The 19,632-nt window shown below is 40.3% G+C and overlaps 2 protein-coding genes across 3 annotated transcripts in view; one reads left to right on the forward strand and one right to left on the reverse strand.

The window, feature by feature from the left end:
• The window catches only part of LOC128207727 (short transient receptor potential channel 7-like), a 40,133-nt gene extending 28,036 nt beyond the window's left edge, over positions 1-12,097 (forward strand). Inside the window, exons 12-20 of the mRNA XM_052910838.1 lie at positions 137-233; positions 882-1,033; positions 1,276-1,424; positions 2,110-2,308; positions 2,643-2,858; positions 5,568-5,780; positions 9,084-9,150; positions 11,072-11,191; positions 11,526-12,097. Of these exons, the coding sequence (XP_052766798.1) occupies positions 137-233; positions 882-1,033; positions 1,276-1,424; positions 2,110-2,308; positions 2,643-2,858; positions 5,568-5,780; positions 9,084-9,150; positions 11,072-11,191; positions 11,526-12,097 (1,785 nt within the window). The remainder of the gene's footprint in view (positions 1-136; positions 234-881; positions 1,034-1,275; positions 1,425-2,109; positions 2,309-2,642; positions 2,859-5,567; positions 5,781-9,083; positions 9,151-11,071; positions 11,192-11,525) is intronic.
• Positions 12,098-15,035: 2,938 nt separating this feature from the next.
• On the reverse strand, positions 15,036-18,493 carry LOC128209169 (uncharacterized). 2 transcript variants are annotated; one of them, XM_052913075.1, is made up of 4 exons: positions 18,068-18,493; positions 17,522-17,756; positions 16,875-16,979; positions 15,036-15,833 (listed from the first exon to the last, which is right to left on the reverse strand). In XM_052913075.1, exons 1-4 carry the CDS (start codon positions 18,276-18,278, stop codon positions 15,662-15,664), a joined length of 723 nt encoding a protein of 240 aa, XP_052769035.1. In that variant the 5' UTR covers positions 18,279-18,493; the 3' UTR covers positions 15,036-15,661. The 2 variants fall into 2 exon arrangements, with proteins under 2 accessions (XP_052769035.1, XP_052769034.1); XM_052913074.1 differs by having other exon boundaries at positions 17,522-17,759; positions 18,068-18,490.
• Positions 18,494-19,632: the final 1,139 nt, after the last annotated feature.

Genomic DNA, 19,632 nt, shown 5'->3' on the forward strand with positions numbered 1-19,632 from the left:
TGTTACGCATTTGTGTTGCTCATCTTTAAGCAATATTTCTTTTCTCCTTCATTTCTGGTAGCACCTCCTCACAATTGCGGTTCTCTGAATACGCTGCTACATGCATACTGTATTATATATATCTACTATATTGCAGGTCTACGTCGCCATTTTGTACTTTGAGTCACGTGATGTGGGTGGCCTGGTTGGCAACCCTGACGGGACACAGAACAGTATTTACTGGATCGTTGCTGGTATGCCGGCTATCAGATTTCCCTGATAAATCTCTATTTGTATTAGTGCTGGTATCTAACATATTAGCTTAAGATACAACCTACATTTTCAGCCAATAAAATGTCAGATAGGCAATCATAAAATATTAGCCTTAATCATAAAGAATTTCAGCTTTCGCAGGTGTTTAAAGCCTTTAAACACCTGCGAAAGCTGAAATAAAGGTCCGCCAACTGCCCCTCATCATATACACACTCCCTGTGTCAGATTGTGGGTCGAAAATGTGTCGGCCAGTAAGGTTGCATTCTTTCTCAGTCAGATGACCTGAAGTTTATCTTAATGATTCATTAGACCTCGTCATCTACGATCACCCCACCCATTCTTAATCATTAAGATATTACTCTATGTCATCTAATTATTATTTGTCACTGAGAAATATCACAATAAATACTAGTAATTGTAATAATTGGACTTCTGAGCTGAAGATTTCTTCTAATTTCCCCAGACAATATAATTATATCAAAAGTTTTCCGAGGTATACACATGGAACGGATAAACACCTTGTAAGAATAATCTGATACCACTTCATGATTTTAATCAGAGGCCATTTGTTCTATCAATTGCGACATGTCCCTTTAAAGGATAATCATTTCCGTGTGTTCCCCTCGCAGACCGGTTCTTCTGGCAGACGTGGGACCCCATTAACCTGTCCGAGGGGCTGTTTGCCGTGGCTAACGTGCTTAGTTTTTCCCGGATATCATATTTTCTTCCGGTCAACGCCGCTTTAGGACCGCTTCAAATTTCTGTTGGCCGTATGATCAAGGTATGTATATTCTATGTACCGCTAACTAGTAAAAGACTGTAACTTCTTTGTAAAATGTTATTGAGCAACGCACTTACAGCGCATGCGTACTAGTATTTTGTATTTTTATATGCACTAAGGAGTGCTTGTAATTTGAATGCCTAGAACTGTTCAGTCCGTCGGTACGGAGCTTGGTTTGGATTAGGATTAGGGTTCCTATAATTAACATAACCACAATGATAACTGTACTTGCTTCCTAACAGGATATCCTGAAGTGCCTATGTCTTATAATTATGGTGGGTATTGCGTTCATGGTTGGCCTACAGAATGTGTACTGGTACTACAATGTACGGGAAGGGATCGAAGTGCTAAAACGGGATTTACATGTGCCTGCAGCGGATGCATTTGGAGAGTATGTATTGTGATATATATTGGATGCTTATAAGCCGTAATGGTATGACTGTAATACATGATAGGAAACTGTAGTGGTTATTGTCAAGTACATACTCCAATACACGGGTACTTTATTGTTCTGCAATTTTAAACATACTTGCTTAAGTTGCGTATTTTATTGATTTTCATCAGCTAGTGTTACAGTATCGAAACCAATACAGGTGTAAAGAAAGTGGATGAGCGCCCGGTTGCTCAAACGGATCAGCACTGGCAATGTTTAGCGCTGGGTCCTGGGTTCTAGCCTCGGTCCGACTGCACAATGTTTTATCCTGCATTCAGTAAAACCCGTAGTTTTCTTGAGAGCATGTTTACCTCGTTTTCTATCCTTTAAATTCAGGGACTATTTCAAACTTGGCGGGGGAGTACGTAAAGGTATTTTTACCTAAATATATTTTGAGAAAGTGTGTAAGGAGCCCGGAAGCTCAGTCGGTAACACACTCACGCTGTAAGCGAGCAATCCAGGTGTTGAGCCCCGGTCAGGCTGCACATTTTTCGCACCGTTTGGCAAATAGAATTCGCGAGATACAAACAGATACGGATTATATGCATTTCATAAAATGATATTTGTAATCAGTTTTACTTTCGAATTATGAGACGTTAGTATAATAAAACAAATGGAATTAATTATATTTGTCGTTTTTCAGTGTAGTGAAGACGTTCCGGACGGTGTTTTGGTCTGTGTTCGGTCGGGGCGGAAGTGAGGTGGTCACGCTGGGTGAATACGATCACTACCTGACCGAGAACTTCGGATACCTTCTGTACGGACTGTACAACGTCATCATGGTCACCGTGCTTATTAATATGCTCATCGCTATGATGGCGAGGTCCTACCAGACTATTGCAGTGAGCAAATGTTGATTGGTCTGTTTCAACGCATATCATGTGTCTTTGACAGTGTTTGCTTTACCTCTGAAATTTATTACATATGTAAAGAAAGGGAATGTCTGGCCAATGTATGGGTGTAAGGATATTATGTTTGGTTTATTGACAAAACTTGAGACGTCATGACTAGTCTCATATCTTATTTTGACCATTTTGATTTCTGAGTGTTTTTCCTCATTTTGTGTCAGAGCGTATTACCATCATTTTCAGAAACATACATTAATGTTTTTTGTTGTGTACATTAAACAACATAATTATATTTTAAATAAATCAATAATGTATTTTCCCAATGAAGGATGGTGCGGACGTTGAGTGGAAGTTTGCCCGTAGCATCCTGTACCTGGAGTACATGGGGCCGGGTCAGGTACTTCCCGTGCCCCTCAACTTGCTGCGCATCCCCCGGGCAATGTTCGAGTGGATGTGTGACCGCTGTGATCTCGCCGAGGAAAACCTTGAGCCGCCCCCTGACCTAGATATATACGGAAATGATGTTACCAATGACAACTCTGAGGTAATATTCAAAAGGGATATATTGCACGATTTGTGAAATAGGAAATTGAAGATGCATTATGAAAATATATATACATGTACACCAATAATAAACTATGCACGCACGTCTGGTGCTTCATTAGAAATATTACCCCTATTTCCTTATATCATGATGTATATTATTATCAATTAGGAATATGATAGAGTCGGTATGGTTGCAACTTACAGTGCAAACCCTGTAAGTTTAATGTGGAAAACCATGCATCAGTTGGAATATCAGGCAGTTTGTTGATATGATATATGTTTAACACCCACATTTACATGTTACTGAAACCTAAGGTTTACAAGGTAATTCAGCAACTCTTCTGATATAGTGCGTAGTTGTTTCAAGTGTCAACATATAAGTTTGATCATATTTATTCTATTGTATTCTCTTTTCTTTACTGACACTATCCTGTTTTTTCTGATATTTGGACGCACAGAAAAGACAGCCATAATGATCAAAATATGAATACCAGAGAATAATATTGCAAAAAGAATCCTTACACATTAAGACTCGTTTATGTTTATGCAAATTATATACGTGTTCTAACGTCTCATCCATGTACATGAATATGACATTCACATAATTAACCAATGTACATGTACATAGCCATTTTATTAAGAACCCAGTTCTGGCTCCATTTTCTTTAAATATCTTAAAAAAGTAACAGGCTTAATAATCATATTTCATGAATCTAAATTGCTTCTCTTAACTTGATTTTACAAGACAAAAAACAAGTCTTGATCATCACATTTCATTTCCTTCAAAATGAGAATATTGCACAAATTATATCAAGTAAAAAACAGTGGCCTCATCTTGACCCTGTAATATGGGACACAGGAGTGTTCGAGATATCTCAGCGTAGTTTCGAACTTACGGCAACTTGGGTGCGAGGCCTACATCTATACCACTGGCCTTTGCGATGTGTGAGGCGTAATCAATATCACCGGTCTGTGCGAGGTGCAAGGCGTACATCTATACCAGTGGCCAATGCGAGGTCCGAGGCGTACATAAAACCCATTGGCCTGTGGGAGGTACGAGGCGTATATTTATACCACTGGTCTGTGCGAGGTGCGAGGCGTACATCTATACCACTGGCCTGTGCGAGGTGCGAGGCGTACATCTATACCAGTGGCCAATGCGAGGTCCGAAGCGTACATATATACCATTGGCCTGTGCGAGGTACGAGGCGTTCATCTATATCACTGGCCTGTGCGGGGTGCGAGGCGTACATCTATATCACTGGCCTATGCGGGGAGGCGTACATCTATATCACTGGCCTTGCGGGGTGAGAGGCGTACATCTATATCACTGGCCTATGCGGGGTGCGAGGCTTACATCTATACCACTGGCCTATTCGGGTGAGAGGCGTACATCTATATCACTGACCTGTGCGATGTGCGATGCATACATCTATACCACTGGCCTGTGCGATGTGCGAGGCGTACATATATACCACTGGCCTATGCGGGATGAGAGGCGTACATCTTTACCACTGGCCTATGCGGGGTGAGAGGCGTACTTCTATAACACTGGCCTATGCGGGGTGAGAGGCGTACATCTATATCACTGGCCTATGCGGGGTGCGAGGCGTACATCTATACCACTGGCCTGTGCGAGGTGCGAGGCGAACATCTATACCAGTGGCCAATGCGAGGTCCGAGGCGTACATATATACCATTGGCCTGTGCGAGGTACGAGGCGTTCATCTATATCACTGGCCTGTGCGGGGTGCGAGGCGTACATCTATATCACTGGCCTATGCGGGGAGGCGTGCATCTATATCACTGACCTATGCGGGGTGAGAGGCGTACATCTATATCACTGGCCTATGCGGGGTGCGAGGCTTACATCTATACCACTGGCCTATTCGGGTGAGAGGCGTACATCTATATCACTGGCCTGTGCGATGTGCGAGGCGTACATATATACCACTGGCCTATGTGGGATGAGAGGCGTACATCTATACCACTGGCCTATGCGGGGTGAGAGGCGTACTTCTATAACACTGGCCTATGCGGGGTGAGAGGCGTACATCTATATCACTGGCCTATGCGGGGTGCGAGGCGTACATCTATACCACTGACCTGTACGAGGTGCGATACGTACATCTATACCACTGACCTATGCGGGGTGCGAGGCGTACATTTTACCACTGGCCTGTGCGATATGCGATGCATACATTTATACCACTGGCCTGTGCGGGGTGCGAGGCGTACATATATACCACTGGCCTATGCGGGGTGAAAGGCGTACATCTATATCACTGGCCTATGCGGGGTGAAAGGCGTACATCTATACCACTGGCCTATGCGGGGTGAGAGCTGTACATCTATATCACTGGCCTATGCGGGGTAAGAGGCGTACATCTATACCACTGGCCTATTCGGGGTGCGAGGCGTACATCTATACCACTGACCTATGCGGGGTGCGAGGCGTACATCTATACCACTGACCTGTACGAGGTACGAGGCGTACATCTATTCCACTGACCTGTGTCTTGCGTCGGTCTGTAACACGGCATCGTCGGATACGTCTCCGGGACTCGATTACAGCAGATCGCTTCATCATTTACCCCTACAGTGTTAACGAAATGTGAACCATTGGTACCGACGTCGGTAGAACGGCATCCATCAAAATCCTGAATACACTTTATCACATAAGTTACCTTAGTTGCATTTTTTCCAGCCTTTACAAGTGCGTAACGTCAGTCGACGTTTAGTTCACACCCATTCCACCATTTCTGACTCCTCCATGCCAGAACTGGGAGAGAACGGGCTCAAGGGGAGAGGGACGGCACCTGTTCTGGAGAGCAATGCCAAGGTCGGTCGTAGGGAGGCAAAGATGAATGGGCACCGTCGAAGTCTGCCGGGCTTCAGCGATGTAGGAAACAGTTACCAGGTAAAGGGTAGTCTGTATTAGGGGCCAAATTGACAATTCAAGTACCCTGTAATGGAGGGCACGTGGAAAGTCACCAGTCCCTATAAAAAAGGGAATCGCCGTTTATTAGCTCAAAAGCTCATTTACTCCAGGTCCAACAGTAAAAAGTGCTTCGGATGCTAGGCCACTTTTCGAATTTGCCTAGTTTTTGTCCAAAAATAGCTGGAAATCCTTATTTTTTCCACAGGTAAAATATAAAAAAGTACCTTTATGTAAAAAATAAACTAAAATGTATCTTAACTATATTTGTTTAACTGGGGTAGGGAAAAAGCATCTACCATGGCCACTCATGTAAGATAGGTTCATCTTAACCCTCGCGCAGAATGTTGTACAGTAAACATAAGTTCCGCAAAACACCCTATACGCTGGGATAGGGATGAACTTATCTTACACGATCGGCCATTGCAAATACTTATAATTTCTCTATGTCTGTTATTCTCTGCAGGCAACATTAAAATACATTTGGAACAAAAACAAGGTAATGAATACAAAAAGACAATATAGGAAATATCGTTTATTGAATATCAACATGCGTGAGCTAACATATACAAATCTCTAAAGTGGAGTAGTGAAGCTTGTTAGTGTAAAGTGGACTTGTGAAGTTTGTTAGTGTAAAGTGGACTTGTGAAGCTTGTTAGTGTAAAGTGGACTTGTGAAGCTTGTTAGTGTAAAGGGGACTTGTGAAGCTTGTTAGTGTAAAGTGGACTTCTGAAGTTTGTTAGTGTAAAGGGGACTTGTGAAGCTTGTTAGTGTAAAGGGGACTTGTGAAGTTTGTTAGTGTAAAGGGGACTTGTGAAGCTTGTTAGTGTAAAGTGGACTTGTGAAGCTTGTTAGTGTAAAGTGGACTTGTGGAGCTTGTTACTGTAAAGGGGACTTGTGAAGTTTGTTACTGTAAAGGGGACTATTGAAGCTTGTTAGTGTAAAGTGGACTTGTGAAGCTTGTTAGTGTAAAGGGGACTTGTGAAGCTTGTTAGTGTAAAGTGGACTAGTGAAGCTTGTTAGTGTAAAGTGGACTTGAGGAGCTTGTTAGTGTAAAGTGGACTTGTGGAGCTTGTTAGTGTAAAGTGGACTTGTGAAGTTTGTTAGTGTAAAGGGGACTTGTGAAGTTTGTTAGTGTAAAGGGGACTTGTGAAGCTTGTTAGTGTAAAGTGGACTTGTGAAGTTTGTTAGTGTAAAGGGGACTAGTGAAGCTTGTTAGTGTAAAGTGGACTTGTGAAGCTTGTTAGTGTAAAGTGGACTTGTGAAGTTTGTAAGTGTAAAGGGGACTTGTGGAACTTGTTAGTGTAAAGTGGACTTGTGAAGTTTGTTAGTGTAAAGGGGACTTGTGAAGTTTGTTAGTGTAAAGGGGACTTGTGAAGCTTGTTAGTGTAAAGAGGACTTGTGAAGTTCGTTAGTGTAAAGGGGACTAGTGAAGCTTGTTAGTGTAAAGGGGACTTGTGGAGCTTGTTAGTGTAAAGGGGACTAGTGAAGTTTGTTAGTGTAAAGTTGACTTGTGAAGCTTGTTAGTGTAAAGTGGACTTGTGAAGCTTGTTACTGTAAAGTGGACTTGTGGAGCTTGTTAGTGTAAAGTGGACTTGTGAAGCTTGTTAGTGTAAAGTGGACTTGTGAAGCTTGTTAGTGTAAAGTGGACTTGTGGAGCTTGTTAGTGTAAAGTGGACTTGTGAAGCTTGTTAGTGAAAGGTGGACTTGTGAAGCTTGTTAGTGTAAAGTGGACTTGTGAAGCTTGTTACTGTAAAGGGAAGTTGTGAAGCTTGTTACTGTAAAGGGGACTTGTGAAGCTTGTTACTATAAAATGGACTTGTGAAGTTTGTTAGTGTAAAGTGGACTTGTGAAGTTTGTTAGTGTAAAGGGGACTTGTGAAGCTTGTTACTGTAAAGGGGACTTGTGAAGCTTGTTACTGTAAAGGGGACTTGTGAAGTTTGTTAGTGTAAAGGGGACTTGTGAAGCTTGTTAGTGTAAAGGGGACTAGTGAAGCTTGTTAGTGAAAAGGGGACTTGTGAAGCTTGTTAGTGTAAAGGGGACTTGTGGAGCTTGTTAGTGTAAAGGGGACTAGTGAAGTTTGTTACTGTAAAGGGGACTAGTGAAGCTTGTTAGTGTTTAGTGGACTTGTGGAGCTTGTTACTGTAAAGGGGACTTGTGAAGCTTGTTACTGTAAAGGGGACTTGTGAAGTTTGTTATTGTAAAGGGGACTAGTGAAGTTTGTTACTGTAAAGGGGACTAGTGAAGCTTGTTACTGTAAAGGGGACTTGTAGAGCTTGTTACTGTAAAGGGGACTTGTGAAGCTTGTTACTGCAAAGGGGACTTGTGAAGTTTGTTAGTGTAAAGGGGACTTGTGAAGCTTGTTAGTGTAAAGGGGACTAGTGAAGCTTGTTAGTGTAAAGTGGACTTGTGAAGCTTGTTACTGTAAAGGGGACTTGTGAAGCTTGTTACTGTAAAGGGGACTTGTGAAGTGTGTTAGTGTAAAGGGGACTTGTGAAGCTTGTAAGTGTAAAGTGGACTTGTGAAGCTAGTTAGTGTAAAGTGGACTTGTGAAGCTTGTTAGTGTAAAGTGGACTTGTGAAGCTTGTTAGTGTAAAGGGGACTTGTGGAGCTTGTTAGTGTAAAGTGGACTTGTGAAGCTTGTTAGTGTAAAGTGGACTTGTGGAGCTTGTTAGTGTTAAGTGGACTTGTGGAGCTTGTTACTGTAAAGTGGACTTGTGAAGCTTGTTAGTGTAAAGGGGACTTGTGGAGCTTGTTAGTGTAAAGTGGACTTGTGAAGCTTGTTAGTGTAAAGGGGACTTGTGAAGCTTGTTAGTGTAAAGGGGACTTGTGAAGCTTGTTAGTGTAAAGGGGACTTGTGAAGGTTGTTAGTGTAAAGTGGACTTGTGGAGCTTGTTAGTGTAAAGTGGACTTGTAAAGCTTGTTAGTGTAAAGGGGACTTGTGAAGCTTGTTAGTGTAAAGGGGACTTGTGAAGCTTTTTAGTGTAAATATGCAGAAAACGACTTGCATTAAACAGCAGTATTATCCTAAAGACAATTGTTGAATCATAAGAAGCTATACTCAATCCACCCTCTCTCAAACCAAATGTGTCACACTCTGCACATACAAGTATTGAATTGAAATGGCATGATTACAGATTATCAGCTGAACTGATAAAAACAAATTCAATTATCACTTCAACGCTTTTCTGTTCCCATGACACTGAAGACAAATTGTGAGCCCATAAATCGTCAATAATTTCTACCTCACAGTAATTGAAAGGTTGAATCAATGTAATATTGCAGAAGGTCCTCCAGCGTATTGTGCAGAGATATATATTCGACATTCAACGCGAAGCAGAGGTAACTGAAGGTAGGCTTACAATATAAGTATGTGCGTGTGTTCATCTTCCCTCTCTCTGATGTTTATTAGTTTTTTTAATGTGAAAGTGATAAGAAATCATCGCTTTAACTGATGTTCTGATTTTTTTTAATCAAGCAATGTTTTAGAACATACTGAGTACTGAATAAAAAATATGATAGCTTTCTAACATTACACCCCATAAATCAAACTTTGAAAAAATGTTGAATTACGAAACACAGGTTTACAGGCTGTTGACGTAACGTTGAACTGAAGTCAGGCGTCTCTCACTTCGAAGTATAATGTTATCAACAAAGTTGACCAAACAACAAATTTGATTTTGACGCCATACTCTTCCGAAGGCCGAATAAGACAAATGAAAGCTTTCTTAGAACTCACTTGGTGCTGGGGTTCACATGTGTTTTTAAACGATGATACCTTAAGTTTCTTAAATGAAGAAAACCACCTAACTGTATACTGTCAATATCATTATAATTATTTATTTTTTATTCATTTCTATTTCCAATGACCACAGCGCAAAAAATGACCCACTGGACTTTAAATGAATTTTGAAAAAGGTCTAAAATGTTTACCCAATTGAAGGCAAACTGGTAACCAGCCACAGTGTGGCGTTTTCCATGTCGATATATCCAAAAGCCTCGGGGTTGAAAAGAAGCAATGCACTATTGCACTGCAATCGCTTATTTCAGCAGTTAAACAATAAGATTTAGTTCAGCTCAGCAATTATGCAAATGAGTATAAAATAATATCAATATCACGTATTCATTATTTAGCATAGGTTGATGATTACGTCACGGTAAAGTGGTTTGGAACCACTTAAAATTGTTAAAGATAAATTTGCTTAAAATTTCGATTAAACAAGTATTGCCTACAAATATAAGTATGGCATATTAAGCAAAAAGGGGTTTGTCGTGGAGGTCAACGTAGAAAAAACCCTTTGCACGAAAGTCAAGGTCAGTCTCTGGTCAGTCAGTGCACCAATTCACATACGCCTTTCCGGTTACATAATCAATTTCGTTTAGCCAGGGCCTCGCATTTCACATACGCAAATAAAGGTATCGTATGGTATATTAAGTAAAAGGGGTTTGTCGTGGAGGTCAACGTAGAAAAAACCCTTTGCACGAAAGTCAAGGTCAGTCTCTGGTCAGTCAGTGCACCACAATTCACATACGCATTCAGGGCCTTGCATTTCACATACGCAAATAAAGGTATCGTTCTGATTAACAAACTTGCACGTTTATAATGCAAATAAGAAGTGGTATTAAAGCGACGAATTTAATTTTAACATTCCGTTTGAGATCATTTTGATTTTTAATGTTCACTTGCTTACGATCTGATGACGTGCTAACGATCTTGTTTCGAGTATATAGTCAGAGATGATGAGAACTTAATTTGTTAGGATTGTCGCAGTTGCTGGCAGTTGCTGGCAAATCGCTCTTATCTCAAGATTGTTTAACGTTTTTGTTGTCATTCACCGTTGCTCCGCAATAACTATAACAACGTTTCTATTACCCACCCACTGGTGACACTGGTGAGGGTATGTTTCTGCGTTTTAAAGCTTAACACCCATCAGAAAACAGTGGGTTTAAATCATAGTACTGCCTTTGACTGGGCACTGACAAACCCCATCAACTCTAAAACACCTTCTACACTCTAAATTAGAGATTCATGTGTACCTATGGTTGTGGGGTTATATCGTATTTGTTGTTGTTTGTAGGTAAACCTCTGATCACATGACTGTCAGGTTTTTTAATCCACCCACCAACTTAATCTTAACTATATATTACAGTTCACACAGAGTCCGCATTAACTTAATATATACATTCCCATAATATATCTCAATATCTGAACTTAAAATCGTAAATTCATAAAATAAACCTTGTAATTATCTGATTTCGCATTGGTGTTACAGATGACTTCGAGGAGATCAAACAGGATCTGTCCAGTTTCCGGTACGAGATGATGAGCATGTTGAAGAATCAGCAACTCCAGGAAATTACCACGCCCTCCAAACTAAAACGTGTTATCAACGGTAAGTGTAACACTAGATTCTCCCCCACCCCTCTCGATGTCTATAGATTTTGTTTTGGAAAAGCAGGACCTCTGGAGGTCCCTGCAGAGGGCGATGAATATCCTGAACAGTTCCAGGGAATCATATCACCCTCAACGCTCGATAACGGTTTGTTTAACGGTAACATGTGTCCCAATCAATTACGGTGATATAATGCTCAGATATGTTCGACTCAAAGCTACCCATTCGTTTATTTTAAGAATCCATCACAAATACACACGTTCACCCGCTCGAAATGCAACATCGATACATATCTGCTATATTTTCTATATCCGATATTGTTCGTTTCCGACAGACCTGATGTATGGCGGCGATGAGCCGGTGGACAGGCGGAGGTTGGTGCTAAGCAAGCTTCGGAAGATGCAGATGAGCTCCGGCTACACAAGCGGCCTCGGCTCCGTGGATGACGGGGACGAGGGAGAGGACGAGACCATTCAGGTGGAGAGGGGCGGTTGTCGGAGGGGCGACAAGATAACCATGAACGGCGGCCCGGGTGTCCATCACCCTGGTTCCGACATCCATCACTCTGGGCAAGATATCGGTAACTGTGTTAAACGCGATCGCAATGATTCCGGCGTAGAAGCGGAAGTACCACGCCAACGCCCTGAGGACGGGGCGTACTCCGTGGATGAGGCAGTAAGTGATAACGGTATAGTAGATGACTTACAATATGATGAACATGAGCGGCAATCAAAATCAGACGACAATGATGCAACCCCTGACGTGGAGGCCACGCATTCTGAGGATGGAGTCCTTGAGAATAACGGCAACTCCGGTTACTGGGGTGAGGCTGAAAGTCCTGGGGCGGGGTCAGCCAGGGCGGTGATGGGTTATGACAACGTGGGTTACGTCAAGCAACAGGACTGAGAGCTGTCACACCTATATTGTAACTTGCATTGTTTTGTGATTTATGATACATGGAGATCTGTGTTTGTCATTTTTTATCATATATACGCAATGGCTATTATAATGTTATGTTACGTTTTGTTTGTAAGTGTCAGTTTTCGTTTTATTTTCTGTTTATATTGTATTATGTGCGTTTATATTGACTTGAAGATGTAATGAAAAGAATTGCTTGTATCATTTTTATTCTTTATAGGTATTATGAACAACAAATTCAAAGTGTTAAATGTGATTGATTATTTTAAATGTTTTCCTCACCAGGCCTACTTGTGATGCGTTTTACTTATTTATCTTTTTTGATATTGTATATCTATGTTAGTATTTGTTTTGATGTTTGATGTTGGTTCTTTAAGAAGACTTTAACAAATGTAATATTGCAATGTGCTGTTTTTAACTAAAATAAACACATAATCGGGTTACGAAATGATTATCTGTTTGTAATAGAATGAACTGTTCATGTTAAACAGCTGTGATGTTGGTATCCTGTGATGTTTTATTCAAATTTAGAAAGGGAAACATAATTCATGTTATCTATGCTAATTTGTCGGATTTGTTTATAATTTACTCGTGTTTTATTATGAAAAATTGTAAGGTGTATGTTTTTTTAACAATCTTTGATTCAAAAGTGCTCTAAAAACGTTAATTAAGTTGTGAAAAGTAGTGCTACAATATGTTTGTCCAGTATTCTGTTGAAATTTCGCGAGCTGTTAAATAGGCACCAAATGCTGTACTCGATAGACACCAAATGCTGTACTCGATAGACACCAAATGCTGTACTCGATAGACACCAAATGCTGTACTCGTAATAAATTTGGTTATTCTTTATTTTTCGGCATGATTTTTTAAAACCCAGATTAGAACTCGCTTGGGCAGGTTCTTGATAAAGGATCCAATGGTGTGTGTGTGTGTGCGTGCGTGCGTGCGTGCGTGCGTGCGTGTGTTCCAGGGTATGTGTGAGGTGTTTCAGGGTGAGTGAAAGGTGTTCCAGTGTGCGTGCGATGTGTTCCAGTGTGCGTGCGTGCCTTCCCGGTTGTATGTAACGTGGTCTATGGTGTATGCGAAGTGTTCCGGCATCATAAACGGCACTATTATCCCACAAAACAGATGAATATTCTAGCAAAGTATGTTAACATCTTAATCGACCCAGTCACTTTAAAAAGAGGCTGATTGAATAACCTGTTAAAATGCTCATGTCATGTCCCATTTGTTGCAAGTCAAAGTCTATGTGGGTCAACAAAGTTCCACAGTATACGGCATAACATAACTTTTGGTTCGATTTTATTGCATAGTGTAAACAAGGATCCCGCGTACTGGCATGGCTTGTTTGGTCATTTTCTATCCAGTGCATGTAAGTACGGGTAATAAACAACAAACTAAAAGTTCACTGTGAACACTTTGTGAAAGGTAATGGGCGCCTCCATTACAGTCTTGTAACAAATAACATGCAAAGTGAATATGGAGGCTCTGGTTACAGAACTGTTGTTAATTTCAAGGGCCATAATCCAGTCATGTATTGGCTTATCTGGCTGTTTTCCAAGACAAAAAATAAAAATGTTGTAAAAATGGTATATCTGTGAGAGTGCAGCTTTGATAATCTGAAGATGAAGTTTTGGTTTTGGTTGTACTGGCTAAGACAGAAAAATTATGCGATGGCGCAGTCTTCGTCGTCCGTGCGACCGTCTGTGCGTCCATTAACAGTTGCTTTTGAATGCGATACAGTCTTCAGTGAAAAGTTCAATCACTACCTGGTGGGTACATAATCAAAATAAAAGATAGAATAATAGAAGGGCGTACATTGACCAATAATTATTGAAAGACGATCCAGTCGACTAAATTGTAGATTTGATAAATATGTTAATTATGTGAGAACAATCATTTTTATGAACACTTCATGAGGATAAATATCTTTAAAATCTTTCCTAAATAATAAAGGCAAGACTAAAGAGACTGGTTACATATAAGCGTATTGTTACTTGGGAAGTGTTTATCAAGTTTCAAAAAACAATATAGTGAACGGTTATCACGTAATAGATGGCAAGACTGAAAGTGTTTGCACTACGACGCCGACGTCAACCAACGATGACAATGGCGCCAACAACATCAACCAACAACCTATGACGACAACGACGCAATCAACAACGCCGTCATCGACAATCAATTATAATGATACAGTAACGGCGGCGTCAACCAACGACGACAATAAGGTCAACCAAGAACATTCAACGACAACGACGCCATCAACAATAATACTACAGCTAACGGCGGCGTCAACCAACGACGACAACAACGACAACCAAGAACATTCAACGACAACGACATCATCAACAATAATACTACAGCTAACGGCGGCGTCGACCAACGACGACAACAACGACAACCAAGAACATTCAACGACAACGACACCATCAACAATAATACTACAGCTAACGGCGGCGTCAATCAACGACTACAACAACGACAACCAAGAACATTCAACGACAACGACACCATGAACAATATTACTACAGCTAACGGCGGCGTCGACCAACGACGACAACAACGACAACCAAGAACATTCAACGACAACGACACCATCAACAATAATACTACAGCTAACGGCGGCGTCAACCAACGACTACAACAACGTCAACCAAGAACCCACGACGTTAACGGCACTCGTTTTCTTTAAAAAAACAGACGAGCTAACATAATAGTGTTTATAAAATCATATCCCAACACAATATCTGAGCTTTAAACGTTATGGTAAAATCTCCAAAAATGTATAGATGGACACATTCTTTTTGTGTGTGTTTCTAGGCCCCAAGCCCATACACACTGAAATATAAGTCAATTGACGGTTAGTGTTGATAGTGGCTTGTGGGGAACAGAAGGGTATTGATGAAAATTAATAAAAACATCGACCTATACAACACATTTTATTTATACTAAAATTTACCAGCAATCTCAGCATACACTGAATATCGACACTTTAAAAGTGACAGTTATTATTGACATGTTATTTTGTAATATAACCGTCAAATGCCTAAAGCATGTATAACGACTAAAAGTCTGATAACTTTTTAACATTTTCATACAAGAATGCGTTTACAACAAGAGCAAATAACAAACATACTTGCATACGCACACTAGAAGGGGCCTGGCACTGGCGTATCATTTTATATTGAACACTTTTGCATAACTATAAAACAATGTTATAAAGCAACGAAATATAATGCAATATTTATTCGTTGCTCTGAGAACAGACGACACCACCAAGGAAAGCAATTGAGATTTCAATGAGAGAAGTCACCACAGCAATACTTAATAGCACTGATATGCACTTTTCAAATGTTTTAACTGTGATAGAACTTTTAACGAAAACAAAGATGATAAAGTTCATAGATAAAAAAGAAGTTGCGCAATTATGATGAAACTAATTATTTCATTTCACATTGAATCGAAAAAGACGAATTTTGACCAAATATTTATTCCGACTTGACTTTCAGCCTTTCAAATTGGTTCCCGGTTTTTGGTGCTGCTGAACGCTGCTTATCCCGCGTTACCGATATTCATACACTCGCAGTGTGAGCGGACGGGGACACGGCCGTAGCGGACCGGCGGGTCAACTTTTCCACTCAGATCGTTGTCGTACATCAAAAGGAAGGCGTACTTGTAGCGCTGAGTGCAAATACCCGTACCGCTACATCGGGAACCAGCGTTCCTGGAAATGTTAACAGGGAATAGTTAAAACTAAATGCAGTGGCACTCGTTTTTAAATCAATACATACAAATGTATAACAAACATAGATTTTGAGTGATAAACCTTTTACTACTTACTAAAGAATGTATTTATAGAAGATATCAATTACGAATCACAAGATTTTAACCGTGTATCTAATAGCTGAAAACGCACACATATTAAATGATTGGTGAGTGATTAACTAACGTCTCATTAAGTAGAAATACCGTGTTTATATTCTCCATCTTTCTTTCAAATTTAACACGGTATCCTTCATAAGGCGATTGTTTTCAATATTTACTCATCCATTTCGGTAATTTATAATTAAAACAATTATCTTAACTGTGGTAGTAAACGTGCATCTTAAAGAATAGTGCACACACAGCCGGATCAGTCCGCTATAAACAGAGAAAATCCGAATATTTCGTTATAACGCGATTTGGATCGGATTGCAAAAAGCTGGTATAATTCACAGCCTGTACCCACGTCGTACTTAGTACGCAGAGAGAACGCACCTTGGCTACCCAAAACCTGTTGAGGAGGTGGCAAATAGACTGTACCTGTATACCCGCGTTATGCTCATGTCTTTAATTTAGTTTCCATACACATGGCAAGTGTTTGAACGTCAATGCCGACGACGAAAGTTACTACGACGACGACTTTACCAACGAAATTGCAAAACCAGCCAAGATGAAAGCAAATTATTCACTTACGTGTTCATAATTTAGCCTGGCGTGGCCCTAGTAGTACCGTTTAGCTTTGTGTACAGAATATCACTGAAAGACCATGCATTACTCTATACGGATTCTTGTTAAAAGGATTCAAAAGCAGCCTCCACATGGGCTACAGCCCCCCCCCCCCCCCCCCCCCCGCCGCAACGGTCTGGTTAGTAGGTATTTCTTACTTAAGATCAGCGGCACACCCGTCCGCAAACCATCACCACCCCCGGGGCAGTTTCTTTCAGGAGACATATACATGTTTATTGGAATAAAATCCCTTTTGAAAGTGTTATGTGTAACTTACACGCAATTACCCTCCTGTAAGTATTGGTATGAATGGTTCATGTGAACAACCGGCATCTCCCTTCCGTCCACCATCACCAACCCCGGGGCGGTAACGTTAAGCACCCTGCAATAATTCAGATGTTTATCATTTAGGTTTACATGCTGTAGAAGGTTTGTTAGAGTCCATGGGAACTGGTAGCATAGTGCAACCAATGTTATACTGTACAAATCACAAGACTGAAACCACAGACGGACTGTATCGCCAGTTTATACACCTTAAACACATATGTTGTTCAGAGTTGCTTACCGTATCCAAAGTGATTTTTAAAAAAAATGTAATTATTTTTTCTTGTATTAATTAATCACAAATCCTGGTAACAGGTAATATTTACATTAAATGCATTGTATTTTATGCTTCAAGTAAGATTTAGTGTAACATTAAAACTAAAGTCGATTTAATTCAAAACAGAAGCAGGTGATATAATACACAAAATTTTAGGAATGAAAGTATTCCTCAAAAATTACTTCGTTTATCCAGAAAGATGCAAAGCGGCATCAAATAGAGGACGGCTGATAAGCCTTCTTATCAGTTCTCAATTGACAATATCAGCCATCATTCAATTCCTAACTAAATTAGTTATTCTAATAACAAAGAAGACAACTTACGTCTCACAGCAAGATCCGGAATCACCGACGGCTGCAAACGGCGATATGGACTGTGTGATCCTGTTCTTCACCACGTAACGGCTTTTCTTCTTCCCCCCCTTACTATCGGACACCGGCGCCAGCTCGTCTACCATGTGGATCGCCATATCGTTCAAGTCCGCCGACGACATGAACATGGCACCAAGGAGATTCTGCATTCCACTACACCCACCCGTTGCTATGCCCGTCACTGCTCCTGCTAGTATTATATACACACATTTATATATTTCCTCCGGGAAAAACCTTCCCCTCGCCAGCCTGTGGCGAGAATGAAAAGATTGCCAACCTTAAGCGACTTACTACTTTGAAAAAAACAATTCCCCCATAAATAATCAAGAATATGGAGATGAAATGCTCGTTTTGTTGCATACAGCCCTTCTACTAAATGCCTGAAAAAGTTGAAATGTCACACATTTTTCTGAACGTAGATTTCTTCACCCCGTCGACTTAATCACGTGGTACAAACGTGAACATGTAATTGGATTAATTTAATATCTGCAGACTTACCGCCGTACAACGATTTATATAAATCCGTCGGATCGTCCTCGACCTGTTCCTTCTTTCTGTCAACCGACCTTAGGGGAGGTGTGACTTTCTTCCCAACTCGTTTCTTCCGCCGTCTAGCTTCCCGCTCATAAGCCCTATGTTGTTCACCTGAGCACGTGCATATTAGTGTGACACACACAACAAAACACACACAAACTGTTCCGATCTTCATTCTGAAAATATGAATGTCACCAAACTGTCCGCGTTACTTTTTTCTTCTCTATATTGTTTAACTTGTTCACGAACTAAATTAAATCGTGTTAACACTGTATCACCCTGTTGTTTCTCCAGTCCCGCTTGTTGTTGTTCTTTTTTTTCTTCTCAATTAAAATATGAACGGATGTTTGATTGCTTGATTGCTTGACTAGACTTTATGCATAATACCACACAACAATATTCAGCTTATTAGCACCCTAACGATATGTTTATTGCTAGACTCATCCATCATTTATATGTGCCACAATCGCACACTTAATTACGAAGCTTTTTTATCAAGTATTCGTTTTTAAACCACAATGACGTCATAACAGTGTGTGTCTCCAATTGCAACGATCCTGGGATATAGGAGTATCTTAAAAATAGCTTCACAAATGGCCCTAAGAAATGTAACATAGTATTTATTATTTAAATTGTGCTTCTATATTTAAACTATCGTTGAATGAATGTGATCACTAATCGAGGGGTGAATGCGAAAATGTTCTAAGTGACATTAAATAAAGAAGCAGATAGAACCTTTTCGCTTTCACCCCTCGACTTTTAATACAATCGTGCCGACACTTATGATTAAATAAATAGCTTTATTGAGTTATATAATTATAGCCAAGTGCACCTATCAGTCATAAACATAAATAAATTGAACATATAATTATGGCTATATGGATTCATCTGGTGCCGATTGTTATAACAACAAGAGCTGTCGTAGGACAGCGCGCTCGACTATATGCTGCTTTGTCTTAGATTTGAAAACGTTACCCTCAAAGTTATGCTGTGAAAAAAAGTTATGATATAATGGTTAATTACGGACAGTCTCAAAAACAAATATCTTATTATGAAGTTTAATTAATCTCAAACACTCGCCAATATCTTAGATCTAAGCATTATCTAACAAGTTTGTCCAAATCAAAATTCAGGAAAAGTCATAATCTCAAACAACCTGATCAAAAACACTAAATCGGAATATATTAAACAAGTTTCAAATGTATAGTGAATGAACGAACGCGTCCGTTTCGTAATCTGGAGCCACCCAGACCACTGACGCCATGAGCGTCGTGGGTTTTTCCTCCCACGTTGGCCATGTTTGCCCATCTTGGCTCGATGTATTGAATTATTTTTTTGTGTTGCTTTTTTATCTAATCAAAGTTTTAAGCGAAACGTTAAAAGATTGTCTGTTTATGAACGCCACCAGAGCGAAAGAAACGTGTTTTACATTATTAGCCTTATTTATTTCACCATGCATGTAAAACACGTGCATTTTCAAAAAAATCACGAGAAATAAGCATTCGGCGCAAGCTTTATACAAATTATGT

Source organism: Mya arenaria, chromosome 11 (genome assembly GCF_026914265.1).
Source record: "Mya arenaria isolate MELC-2E11 chromosome 11, ASM2691426v1".
In the NCBI taxonomy this organism is placed as follows: Eukaryota; Metazoa; Mollusca; class Bivalvia; order Myida; family Myidae; genus Mya; species Mya arenaria.